This window comes from Colobus angolensis, unplaced genomic scaffold, assembly GCF_000951035.1.
Source record: "Colobus angolensis palliatus isolate OR3802 unplaced genomic scaffold, Cang.pa_1.0 Scaffold149, whole genome shotgun sequence".
In the NCBI taxonomy this organism is placed as follows: Eukaryota; Metazoa; Chordata; class Mammalia; order Primates; family Cercopithecidae; genus Colobus; species Colobus angolensis.
In genome coordinates, this window is record NW_012114588.1 from 3,381 (window position 1) to 16,329 (window position 12,949).

Genomic DNA, 12,949 nt, shown 5'->3' on the forward strand with positions numbered 1-12,949 from the left:
AATCCCTGGGGCCAAGGCCACCTCTTCCTGACATGCCACTGGAGCAACCGGGTCACCCACCCAATCTCCAGTGTTTTAGCTTCTGCCAGATCTCCACCCTTCCCCCACACCATGGTTAGATACAGTTATGGCCAAAGAGCCACGGTCGCAGAAAGCGATGCCACAAACATCACAGCCAAGCGGGCCCAAGGTGGGCTCCTGACCCAGGCTGGGCCTACCAACCCTGGCCTGGTGACCTGAGCTTGGACCCAGGAGACCTCAGCTCATCTCAGTCTAGTTGGTGTCTTGTATAGAGGGGAAAGGACTATTGGCAGGAGGCATTCCTTCTGGGGAAACAGAGAAAAATGAAGGTGGCACGTGGGGAGAGGCAGAGCAGGCAGGCAGAGAGGACTGAGTTTTCTTCCCGACATCTGGCCCTGCCTGGGCTGATCCTGGCCCTGCTGCCAGGCCAGGCCTCTGTGGGTGGAACTGTGTTGCTGTCCATGAAGCCTGGGTCTGCTTCATCTGTCTCCCCGCCTGGCCACCGTCCCATGTACCGCGTTGATGCCCGACAGCTGCTGGCCGGCCATGAGCACGATGATGGAGAGGAGCTGCCAGCGCAGGGACCGCAGGGCGCAGAGACGCAACACAGACAGGTGGCCCTTGGCGCGCTCGGCCTGGGCCTCCACACGCATGTCCTCCACCTCGGCCTCCAGGTCCATGTGGCCTCTCAGCCTCCTCAGGGCTGCAGAGAGCAGAACCACCCCCTCAGAGGGCTGTCTCCCTGCAGGCTGGGCCCCAGGCCCCGATGCTGGCCCTGAGCTCACCATTCCCTGACCTGACCTTGGCCGTGTCCCCAATTGCCACCCCCACACCCTGTTCAGCTCCCAGCTCTCACCCCTGACCCATCGCGACCCTGCCTCTGGCCCTGACTGTGGCTCTGCCCGGCCCCCGGGGTGGGCAGGGCCTGGGAGAGTGGCCTGCGACTTCATACCTTGTCGTGCTGCGGCTTCATCTCCTTTCTGAATCAAGGAATAGCGAGGGCTCTCGGGGAAGAAGGGCAGGGTCAGCAGCTGCAGCAGGGCGGGCACCCCTGTGAGTGCCAGAAGCACCGGCCAGCCTGCAAGGAGCCAAGGACTCAGGATCCCGGGGCCTGGGCACCCACTGGCCCACCCACCACTGTGCTTGGAAAGTCACGCTCCTATGTGTGAACCAAGGACTCTGCGGACTTCGTTCCCACCAGGGTCCTCCTACAAATGGGTTCCACATTCAAAACAGAGGAAATCATTATCGTTATAAAAATTTGTGTGTCATTAATTATTTTGCAGGAAGAACACCGTTTCTCTAAAGAATAGGCAATGATTTAAACGCTTGAATCCCAGAGAAAATGAGCTCAGTCTTGTTCCTACTTTTATAGCCGGAAAGGGGATAATCTCTGCCTCATTAGGGCCATGGTAGGGCAGGGCCTGGACCTTGCGCTGGGTCTGAGTGAGATCCTTCTGGATGGCTTGGGCTAAGGAGGGGAACTGAGATTCCACTAAGAGAACAGGGTCTCGTCTCCATCCACCTCCCACCTGCTGGTATGGTGGGAAGTGGACAAGTTCAGCCAAGCTAGAGTGCAATGCTGTGATCACAGCCCACTGCAGCCTCAATCTCCCAGGCTCATGCGATCCTCTCACCACAGCCTCCTGAGTGGCTGGAACTACAAGCATGCATTACCGCACCTGGCTGGGTTTGTTTTTTTTTTTAATTTTTAGTAGAGACAGGGTCTTGCTATGTTGCCCAGGCTGGTTGTGAACTCTTGGGCTCAAATGATCCTCCTGCCTTGGCTTCTCAAAATGCTGGGCATGAGCCACTGCACCCAGATGACAAGTTCTTTAACATCTCTGAGCCTCAGGCAAGAAGTGGCGAGGGATAAAGAAGAAACAGGCACTAAGCGTCGTGCACCGTGGCTTCCCTAGCTGATGTCTCTCTAATTGACGGTTTCATATTCAGTCACTCTGGGCGGTTTAGGACTCATTTCTGCTAATGATCTTTCATGGAGCACCCACCAGGTTCTGAGTCTCTGAACCTTTTCAGGGTATTGTGGGGATCACAAAGACATAAATCCACCCATTAAGGAATATGTGCAGAATTTGGGTCACTCAGAAATGTGTATAAAAAACCCCGGCCAGGCACAGTGGCTCATGCCTGTAATCCCTTCACTTTGGGAGGCTGAGGCAGGAGGATTACTTGAGCCCAGGAGTTAGAGACCAGCCTGGACAACACAGTGAGACCCTTGTCTCCACAACAAAAATAGAAAAAAAGAGCTGGGCATGGTGGTGCGTGCCTGTAGTCCCAGCAACTTGGGAAGCTGAGGCGGGAGGATCGCTTGAGCCTGGGAAGTCAAGGCTGCAGTGAGCTATGACTGCACCACTGCAGTCCAGCCCGGGTGACAGAGTGAGACCAGGAAGGAAGGAAGGAAGAAAGGAAGAAAGGAGGGAGGGAGGGAGGAAGGGAAGGAGGGAAGGAAAGAAGGAAGGAAGAAAGGAAGGAAGGAAGGAAGGAAGGAAGGAAGGAAGGAAGGAAGGAAGGAAGGAAGGAAGGAAGGAAGGAAGGAAAGAAGGGAGGGAGAAAGAGAGGGAGAGGAAGGAAGGAAGGAAGAGAGAGGAAGGAAAGAAGGAAGGAAGGAAGAGAAAAATGAAAGAAAGGAAAGAGAAAAATAGAGAAAGAAAGAAAGAGAGAGAGAAAGAAAGAAAGAAAGAAAGAAAGAAAGAGAAACAGAAAGAAAGAAAGGAGAAACCTCACTGGGTTCATGGGGCTTTTACTGCTGGCTGCATTCCTTCAGGCCTGCTTGGTGGTCCGTCCTCTTATCCTCTTTCTCTCCACCCTCCATGAGTGTCTCTCACTTTCTCCTGGTGGTGCTCTAAAAACAATACCCCAAAATGAAGGCCTCAGCAACACCCTCAGAAGCCAAATTTTTCTCTACCTTCTCCTGTCCCCCTGTCTCAGTCCCATTTCCCCTGAGGCTAACCCTAGAAACCAGCATCCCTAGTCAGGATTCCTGGACAGGTCATACAAACCGGATTCCCTTTCCTCAAAACCAGTTCCATAAAACCTAAAAATATTCTATGTAAAAACTGGCCATATGGGTGGATCACCTGAGGTCAAGAGTTCGAGACCATCCTGGCCAACATGGAGAAACCCCATCTTTACTAAAAATACAAAATTAGCCAGGCGTGGTGGCTCATGCTTGTAATCCCAGCTACTCAGGAGGCTGAGGCAGGAGAATTGCTTGAACCTGGGAGGCAGAAGTTGCAGTGAGCTGAGATCGCACCATTGCACTCCAGCCTGGGCGACAGAGTGAGACTGTCACAACAACAACAACAACAACAACTGGCCGGAAGGAAAATCTCTGACCAATGCTGTTGGCTATAGGTCATAAGAGGCCCCCATTCTGCAGAGGGTCCTGTCCCACACCCAGAAGGAAGGAAGGCTGCACAGAGACCAAGAAGAACCTACACAGACAGGCCCCGAGGGGTCTCCCCACTCGTCCATTCACGTCAGATCAGACCCTTTTTGTCCAATTCTATTTCTACTTGGCTGTCCATACTCTGTTGAGCCTGGACTAAAACAGACAATTTTCCCTCTGTCTCTGGATCTTCACTCTGAAGGCTCCGCGAATCTGCTTAAATACGTTTGCATGCCTTTTCTATTAATCAATCCGCTTCGTGTCAGTGATTTTTCAGCAGACCTTCAGAGGGCCACGCACCTCTCTCCTAAATCTCCACCACGACCCCCACTTGCTCTCAGGCAACGGCCTTGCCTCCTAATTCACTGGGAAGATAGAGGGTGCCAGAAGAAAACAGCCACCCAGAGACAAGGATGGCGGCTGCGAACCTGCTTGCCCCCCACTGACATCCCTCTGTACTGGGCCATTCCTGTGGCAGCCAAATTACGCTGACATTTTTCGCGGCGTGAAAGAAACCTGTTCTCTCGACCTCGCTTCCCCAACTTCTCTCCTTCCCTTTATAGCAAAACCTCTACCTGCCTGGAAGCCCCTGATTCCCACTCCCAAGCACGATTCGTCCCTATCACTCACCAAAACGGCCCCGAACAAGGTCACCCATCCCGTTCCCCACCAAACTGCCCAGCGCCTGACCCTAAAGTCACCTCTCAGGCCTCATCTGACTCGATCCGTCAGTAACACCCGGCACAGCTGAACGAGGGACTGGACCTAGCGTGACCTCTGCGCTGCCGGTTACCTTCCGGGTTGCCCAAGATGCCCTGGAGGCTGAAGATCTGTGCTAGGAAGACTCCAACGATGACGAAAACCTCGGTCATTGTTCCCAACAGGCCTCTCAGGTTCTTGGGGGCCAGTTCTCCCAGGTACATGGGAAGGGCGCTGTAGGAGATGCCTGGTTTGGGCACAGCAGAAATCAGGGCAGGCAAACCGCAAACACAGGAACCTGAGATGCAATTCAATTCCATTTCCTAATCCCGGGGCTTCTCCGTGCTGTCAGCCTCTCCGTGGAGATGGAGCTAGGCCAACCTTGACTGTTTAGTTTGGTCTTATACCAAAATCCCTCCAGAATCCTCAGCCCCGATGGAGGCATCACCAGGATGTGATGAGGAGACCTTTTCCTTTCTAGCCGCCGGGCTGGGCTGCTTGTTACAGGGGAGGAGTCCAGGCCTCCATGTGTCCCTGGCGCTTAACGATCAAACTTCTGCTTTGGTCTACTTTCTGATTTTTCTTTTCTTTTTTTTTTTTTTTTTGAGATGGAGTCTCGCTCTGTCGCCCAGGCTGGAGTGCAGTGGCCAGATCTCAGCTCACTGCAAGCTCCGCCTCCCGGGTTTACCCCATTCTCCTGCCTCAGCCTCCCGAGTAGCTGGGACTACAGGCACCCGCCACCTCACCCAGCTAGTTTTTGTATTTTTTTTAGTAGAGACGGAGTTTCACCATGTTATCCAGGATGGTCTTGATCTCCTGACCTCGTGATCCACCCGTGTCGGCCTCCCAAAGTGCTGGGATTACAGGTTTGAGCCACCGCGCCCAGCCTATTTTCTGCTTTTTCTAAAGCACAGACTGCTTTCTAACTTTTATTAATAGAAGAAATTACTGTAGTTAAGAAACTACTGAGTTTAAATTGTCCATCTTGCTTGGAAGATACCTTGTAAAACCTTATTGGTTATTTGTACTTCAAGGTGAAAGTGTGTTTCTAAAGATCCTTAAATAAAGGGAAGGGGCCAGTAAGCATGAGGCTTGGCCAGGTACAGTGGCTCATACCTGTAATCCCAGGACTTTGGGAGGCCGAGCCAGGAGAATCACTTGAGCCCAAGAGTTTGAGATCAGCCTGGGCAACATAGTGAGGCTCTGTCTCTAAAAAAAAATTAATTAATTAACAAAAGCAAGCATGAGGCTTGCAAGGTGTTGGGAATGCAGATGGGAGGATGTCTTGAAATGAAACGAGGCAGACAGAGCCAGCCAGACACCTTGTCTGCCCCTGCTTCCAGCCTTGGCCAAAGAGACCCTTTCCCCAAGGCTGAGCCGGAGCCTGGGCCCCAGGTACCTGCACAGACTCCCAGCACCACTCGGGAAAAGATGACCAGCTCAAAAGCCTTCGCCACTTTGCTGACTCCCATCAGGATGGCGGGGACGATGGCAAAGATGTTGTTGATCAGCAGGGTTCCCTTTCTGCAAAGACAGCGAGCCCAGAGGGCAGGGGTGTGTGGACACCGTGGAAGCTCTCAACATCAGCTCCTATTCTGCAGGCGGTCATTACAGAGGCACGGGAATGTGCCCGAGAAAGAGCTGAAGCAGGGGCCTGTAGACTGAATAGTGTCCCCCAAATTCCTATGTTGAAGGCCTTAACCCCAGTGTGATGGGATCAGGAAGAGGGGCCTCTGGGAGGTGGACGCGTCACGTGGGGCCCGCACCATGGAATAGGAAGAGACATACAAGAAACCACTCTCTTTTTCTGCCCTGTGAAGACAAAGCCAGGCTGGGCGTGGTGAATCAAGCCTGTAATCCCAGCACTTTGGGAGGCTGAGGCGGGCGGATCACTTGAGGTCTGGAGTTTGAGACCAGCCTGGCCAACATGGTGAAACCCCGTTTCTACTAAAAAAAACAAAAGTCAGCCAGGCGTGGTGGCACATGCCTGTAATCCCAGTTACTCGGGAGGCTGAGGGAGGAGAATCACTTGAATCCAGGAGGCAGAGGTTACAGGGAGCCGAGACCGTGCCACTGCACTCCATCCAGAGCCACAGAGCAAGACTCCATCTCGAAAAAGAAAAAGAAAAAAGACACAGCCAGAAGAAAGCTGTCTGCAAGCCAGGAAGAATGCCCTCCCCAGGAAACAGATCTGCTGGTACCTTGATCTTGTTCTATCCTGCAGAACTGTGAGAAGATAAAAGTCTGTTTACGTCTGTGGTTGTAGCAGCCGGAACGGATTAAGACAGATTGGGGAAGAAGGGGCGAATGGGCAGACGTCCCAGGAAGGAAGATTTGGGGTCAGCAGGGGTGGGAGTTGGGGAGGGGAGCATTCTAACGATTGGAGCTGCCTGAAAAGGGGAGGGCAGGAACAAAGAATGGGGCTGCCCCGGGAGGTAGAGAGCTTCCCGTCACTGGTGGTATTCAAGCTGTCGCTGGTGGTTTCTAGACCAGACACGATGACTGTCAGGAATGTTGAACAGGGAATTCCTACAACGAGTGGGGTGCAGAATGGGACTACGTGATTTCTAAGATGCCCTCCAAGGCTGAAGAACCACAAGCCTGAGAAGGGCAGGGAGTGCCTGAAAAGCAGCACTATGCTGAGTGCATCCTGCTGCCTTCACGATCCACTCATCTGCTTGACTCCATGCTCTAGGTCCTATGCCAACCTGCAGCACTGGCTCCCGTGCCTCCCTCCCTTGCCTCTGGCTTGGGTTTTGCACAGGAGAAGAATGGCAGTGGACCAGAAAGAGGGCAGAGAGCTCCTGAGCTGTGGGGTTGCTGGCTGGTGCATCCTGATATTCTTTTCTTTTTTTTTTTTGAGAGGGAGTCTTGCTGTGTCGCCCCGGCTGGAGTGCAGTGATGGGATGTCGGCTCACTGCAGCCTCCATGATACGGTCTGGCTGTGTCCTTACCCAAATCTCATCTTAAATTCCCACGTGTTGTGGGAGGGACCCGGTGGCAGGTCTTCCCAGTGCTGATCTTGTGATAGTGCATGAGTCTCACCAGGTCTGATGGTTTTATAATTGAAGAGTGTTTCTGCACAAGCTCTCTCTTTGCCTGCTGCCATTCATGGAAGATGTGGCTTTTTTTGCTCCTCCTCTGCCTTCCGCCATGACTATGAGGCCTCCCCAGCCACGTGGAACTGTGAGTCCATTAAACCTCTTTCTTTTGTAAATTGCCCAGTCTTGGGTATGTCTTTATCAGCAGAGTGAAAATGGACTAACACACTCTGCCTCCTGGGTTCAAGCGAGTCTCCTGCCTCAGCCTCCCAAGCAGCTGGGATTACTGGCATGCACCACCATGCCCAGCTAATTTTTGTATTTTTAGTAGAGATGGAGTTTCACCATGTTGGCCTGACTGGTCTCGAACTCTTAGCCTCAAGTGATTCGCTCACCTCAGCCTCCCAAAGTGCTGAAATTACAGGTGCAAGCCCCCGTGCCCAGCCTGGTATTCATTTTTTATTTCCTCTCTCTCCACCTCCAGGGGGAGGTGCTCCCTCCTTGCACCCCCCCAGGTCTGGGGATCATGAAGCTGTCAGCAGCCACAGGACTACCTTTGTGAGTGTCTCACACTTTGCACACATCTTTGAGGGCCGCTGGGACCCTGAGTGAGTCAGCCAGGAAGGTGGGGTTCTGGTGCCAAGAGGAGGAAGCGGGTGGTGAGGACTCTATGAAAATATCCCAGGTCGGCAACACTGAAGACTGGCCAGGGTGTCCACAGATAAGCAGGCTGGTGTTCTCAGGCCACTTTTCTCTCCCTGGGGCTACTGCAGCCTTCAGGAGCAGCCACCAGAGCCCAGACCCTGATAGGGGAGAGTCAGCCAGCCAGGAGGCCCAAAAAGACTAAGCAGCCCAGACACGTCCCCACCCTTCTCTGGACTCCCAGCCCTTCCTGGTGACTAGGAGGGGAGGCTGGGGCTGTCAGGACCCCACTGGGCAAGGCTGGCACCACCACATTCCTGGGCTCAGGCTCCTCATCCGGAAAATGGGTTCAGACAAGGAAGTGGAGGCCAAGCCTGGGCTTCCAGGACAGTCCAATCACTCTCAGTCTAGATGAGGACATCACAGTCTGGATGACCAAAAAAAAAAGCTTAAATTATGGTATAAGTACATTAGAGTCAACAGTTTCTTCATTCCCGTGCATAATGTATAGCAAATTAATTGTCAATCAAGTATTCACAAGAAGAGATCCTGTGAGTCTTGCATTAATTCATAGATAATTAATTTTCAATCAGCACTATTTTCTTCTATGCCCGAAAATGAAATTGCTCTGGTGTTTTGAGTGACTTTTTCACTGGAGGGCCTTCCAGTCACTCCTGCAAACTGCCTAACCTGGCACACCACGCCCTAGTGTAACCGTGAATTCGAATGAGTGGGCTGAACTAAGAGAACGCCACCAGGCCTCGCCCTGAACCCAGGCTCACGCTTTGCCCTCCTGGGAACCTTGGCCTATGCATCTTTCCTTATCTGTGGAGTCACGTCTTTGGAGCACCTGGGCTTAGGAAGAACGATTAGTGAATCCCTGTGAGCCAAGCAAAGTTCAAAGACCTGCCCAGTCTTCATTTCCAAAAAATCTCATATCTGTGAGACTGTGGCAGGCAGAGTGACTCAGCCTGACCCCAGCCTCAGTAACAAACTCTGACAAGGACACGTGGGGAGAGGCTGCAGCTCTCAGAATTTGGAGCCATGGCCACCTGACCCCCAAATGATACCCGATAAACAAGCATTTAGTGAACACCCACTGGAAGTGCTTACAAGGCACTAAGCTGAGCACCGTCAGGAGCCTTGATCTCAAAGGCTGCACCACCTCTGTGGTAGGTGACAGAAGGGAATGCTTTTCCCATGCAACGGCCTAGGAAAGAAATTCCAGAGACATTTAGGAACTGGCTTTAAGGTCATGATGACTGTGGCCAAGCAGAGACTAGACTTCAGATCTGATTTTCAGGGTCACACATCTCCCCACGAGGTGCACAAATGCCCAGAGACAGTGTGGCTTCCTAGCGTGAATTGTAAGTGGGAGCAGTGAACCTTCTGTTTACCTGCCACAGCTATCAACCAGCAGGCCCACGACCAATGACCCCAACAAGCCGCCCAGAGGAAACATGGAGACAGTGCAAGACCATAGAAGCAGCATGAGCTTCCCGTCCATGAATGTTGCATGTCGCTCAAAGTAGGTTTCATTGTAAAATGACTTGAAGACCTGCAAAACATTGCCCCATCCACAGCTAAGAATATTGGGCAATTCATGAGAACGAGAAAGTGTTCTCAGTGGCCACTTGTCATTGTACAGAGAGGTTTTTCTGTAAGACACAGTTAAACCCACTGATTCTCTACTATTACCTGAGAATCAAAAAAGCTACTGTATGATGGGTTGAGATGAGAAACTAGGCTAAACAAAAAGATTGTTACAAATTCACTGTTAAAACATTTACTTTTGGCAGGACACGGTGGCTCACGCCTATAATCCCAGCACTTTGGGAGGCCAAGGTGGGCGAATCACGAAGTCAGGAGATCGAGACCACCCTGGCAAACACGGTGAAACCCCGTTTCTACTAAAAATACAAAAAATTAGTGGGGCATGGTAGCGGGCGCCTGCAATCCCAGCTCCTTAGGCTGCTGAGGTAGGAGAATGGTGTGAAGCTGGGAAGCGGAGCTTGCAGTGAGCCGAGATTGCAGCACTGCACTCCAGCCTGGGCGACAGAGCGAGACTCCGTCTCAAAAAAAAAAAAGAAAAAAAATTACTTTTGGCTGGGAATGGTGGCTCACATCTGTAATCCTAGCACTTTGGGAGGCCGAGGCGGGAGGATTGCTTGAGGCCAAGAGTTCAAGATCAACCTGGTCAACATAGGGAGACACTGTCTCTATTAAAAAAAAATAGAAAAGAAAAAAAGAAAAAAATTTAAATTTACTTTTGAGAGACTTACTCTGCCAGAGGCACCATAGGAAATATTCTTCTTCTTTTCTTTCTTTTTTTTTTTTTTTTGAGATGGAGTCTCACTCTGTCACCCAGGCTAGAGTGCAATGGCGTGATTTTGGCTCACTGCAACCCCTGCCTCCTGGGTTCAAGTGATTCTCCTGTCTCAGCCTACTGAGTAGATGGAATTACAGACACCCACCATCATACCCAGCTATTTTTTATATTTTTAGTAGAGATGAGGTTTCACCATGTTGGCCAGGCTGGTCTTGAACTCCTGATTTCAGGTGATGAGGTGATCTACCTGCCTTGGCGTCCCAAAGTGCTGGGATTGCAGATGTGAGCCACCATGCCCAGCCCAGGAAATATTTTTACTAATTGTGTGACTTCAGGCAAGTTATAGAACCTCCAGAAACCTTAATTTCCTCATCAGTTATGGAAATAAGATGTACCTTATACAGAATGTGTTAGCATCAAATGTGATTAAGTCGATGGTACATTGCTTGACTTAGAGGTTCCATCCATGGTAATAATTGTAAGTACACTAATATATGTATCTATATGTAATACACACGTAAATATAATACAGTGTATGTAGACATGCTAATATATGTATGCAAGCTTAAGCATATACACATACCAAGGTTAAGCCTGTGGTCAGTTCTCAGTCCCCATCTGAACTCATCAGCACAGGCTGTCCCTCCCTCCTTAACTCTCATCCTTTACTAGACTTTGGGGACACTCTGCCCTCAGGTTCTTTCACACCTGACAAGGGCCCCTTCTCTTTTTCATTTTTTCCCCTTTGCCCCAATCCCTAAATGCCACTGAGTTCAACCTTTGACCCCATTCTCTTTCCAATCAACAAGGGGCATACCCAAGGTGAGGGCAGTGGGACCTGAGGCCCAAAAAGACTGCTGGGAATCCAGGTCCCCCAACATCCCAACATGCCTGGAAAGGATGACACTCCAGGGGGAAACACCTCCTGCCACACCCTGGTCTCCAGGGGTGGGCATCCAGGATACTAGGACAAGATGGCTGCTCCCAAAGGCAAGATGGCACTGCCTAGAGGCGATATGACGGCCTCCACGGAGGAAGATGGTCGCTACCTTCCACCCACAACCGCAGTCAGTTGCTGTCCGGTCCACCTTGTGCCCACCTTGTGCGGAGTGTTCACCACGGCGAGGTTGTAGCCGTACTGGAAGGCTGAGCCAAAGGCGGCGCTCAGTGTCGCCAGCAACAGCGTGGGCTGGAGCCGCTGTGGGAGACAAGTCCAAGGTCGGGACGCTGTGGGCTTGGGCCTCAGGAAGTGGAGTGGCTGGGCCTCCACCTCCTTCCAGCCCGGGCTGGAAGTGGGGGACAGGAGAGCCCAGGCTGTGCCCCAGAAAAGAGGAGGAGGTGGCACAGAGCTGGGGCTTTTCAGGGCTGAGAGGCATGAGGTCTCTGCGTGCATTCATTCCCTCCTTGAGGATGTATCTGAGCATCTCCTATGTGCCTGGCCCTGTGCTAGGCCCTGGAGGCCAAGTGTGAAGTAGGAGATGCTTTAGGAAAAAGGCCCAGCAAAGCACTGACTTTAAGAAGCTCACTTTCTAGTGAGGGGAGCCCACCCCGTCTGAAAAAGACAAAGATGGTAATTCCAAATAGCTAGAATGCTGTGAGGATAATAAAACAGGGTGATGGATGGGGTAGCAGCCTGTGGGGAATGAGGGACTGTGTTCAATAGGCTGGGCAGGGCAGGGAACCCTCTCTGAGCAGATGCCCTTTGAGCCGGAACCAGAGTGGATGAGAGGGAGCAGCCGCGTGAGCATCGTGGGGAAGAGCATCCCAGGCAGAGAGACTCACTGCTTGCCTCTGGCTCTAGAACAGGCCCTTAGGAAAACCCAGGCAATCCCCTGTGCTCAGGGCCAGGGCTTTCCATGGTTGCCACAACACCCAGGGCAGCTTGGAGGGGAACTGGCCTGAGGTCCAAAGTCTGAGGAGCAGGTGGGTGGGGTCTGTGACCATATCCTAGAGCTAAGGCCCTGGTGCATGCCCCCCCACACTGCCCCCTCCACCCCCAACTCCTGTGCCACATGTTCTCACCCCAATCCTCACACTTAGCTGCGTGGCTGCCCACAGCCCATAGCTCTGCACACCCAGGAACAACCAGACTGAGAAGGGCAGGATTCGGGCGGTCTTCAGAGGCCATCTCCCCTCGATCTTTAAGGGTGGGGGAAGTGGAGGGGAGCAGGGGTGGAAGGGAGACAGGCATCTCCAGCACCATCCGCTCTCCCAGCAGTCACTAAGCCACTCTGGCCCATGTCTGAGCCATGAGGCTTGAGCACAGCTGCTTCTCCACCTGGCTCGCCCAGGCCTGGTTATCCTGCAGGAAAGGGAAGCACGCTACCCGCTCCTTGCTAAAAGCATTCCAGGGCCTTCACTTCCCTCCACAGGTCTGTACAGCTGGTGGGAGAGGGACAGTGACAATTTCCTAGTCTTGGCACTTACCCCCTCCCTGGATGGAATGGGTGGAGGGGTTCCCGCCTCTTTGTTCTCCATCCTTGTTCAGGTGGGAGAACAGGTGGCTCTACCTTCCAAGTGACACCTGCTCTGCGCCAGCCACCTAGAGACCAGTGATTTCTCCCCTGGGCCTGCCTGGCTTTATGATCCTTTTGCTCTCTGGACCCTGCTGACTTTCCCCAGGAGCAAATTCTCCTTGGAAATGTTGATAAGACACATGTTGCCAGTACACAAATCATACACAGCATGAATTTCATCTTTGCACCCAGCAAGCCCCAAACCGAAAGCTCCCCAGTTGCACCAAGGAGAGAGAAAAAACATTGCCTGACACTGGTCCATAGAAGTGAGGACTTTCAGAAACCCAGTGAG

General features: G+C 52.2%; 1 protein-coding gene across 1 annotated transcript; it reads right to left on the reverse strand.

Annotated features, from left to right (window-relative positions):
• Positions 1-536: 536 nt before the first annotated feature.
• Positions 537-12,619, reverse strand: SLC2A7 (solute carrier family 2 (facilitated glucose transporter), member 7; the record flags this gene model as incomplete). Its single annotated transcript, XM_011935838.1, has 7 exons — positions 12,569-12,619; positions 11,241-11,339; positions 9,210-9,370; positions 5,529-5,653; positions 4,224-4,376; positions 974-1,099; positions 537-724 (listed from the first exon to the last, which is right to left on the reverse strand). Coding segments are annotated over exons 1-7 (903 nt in total), but the record flags the coding sequence as incomplete, so codon positions are not given.
• Between the last annotated feature and the right edge of the window lie 330 nt (positions 12,620-12,949).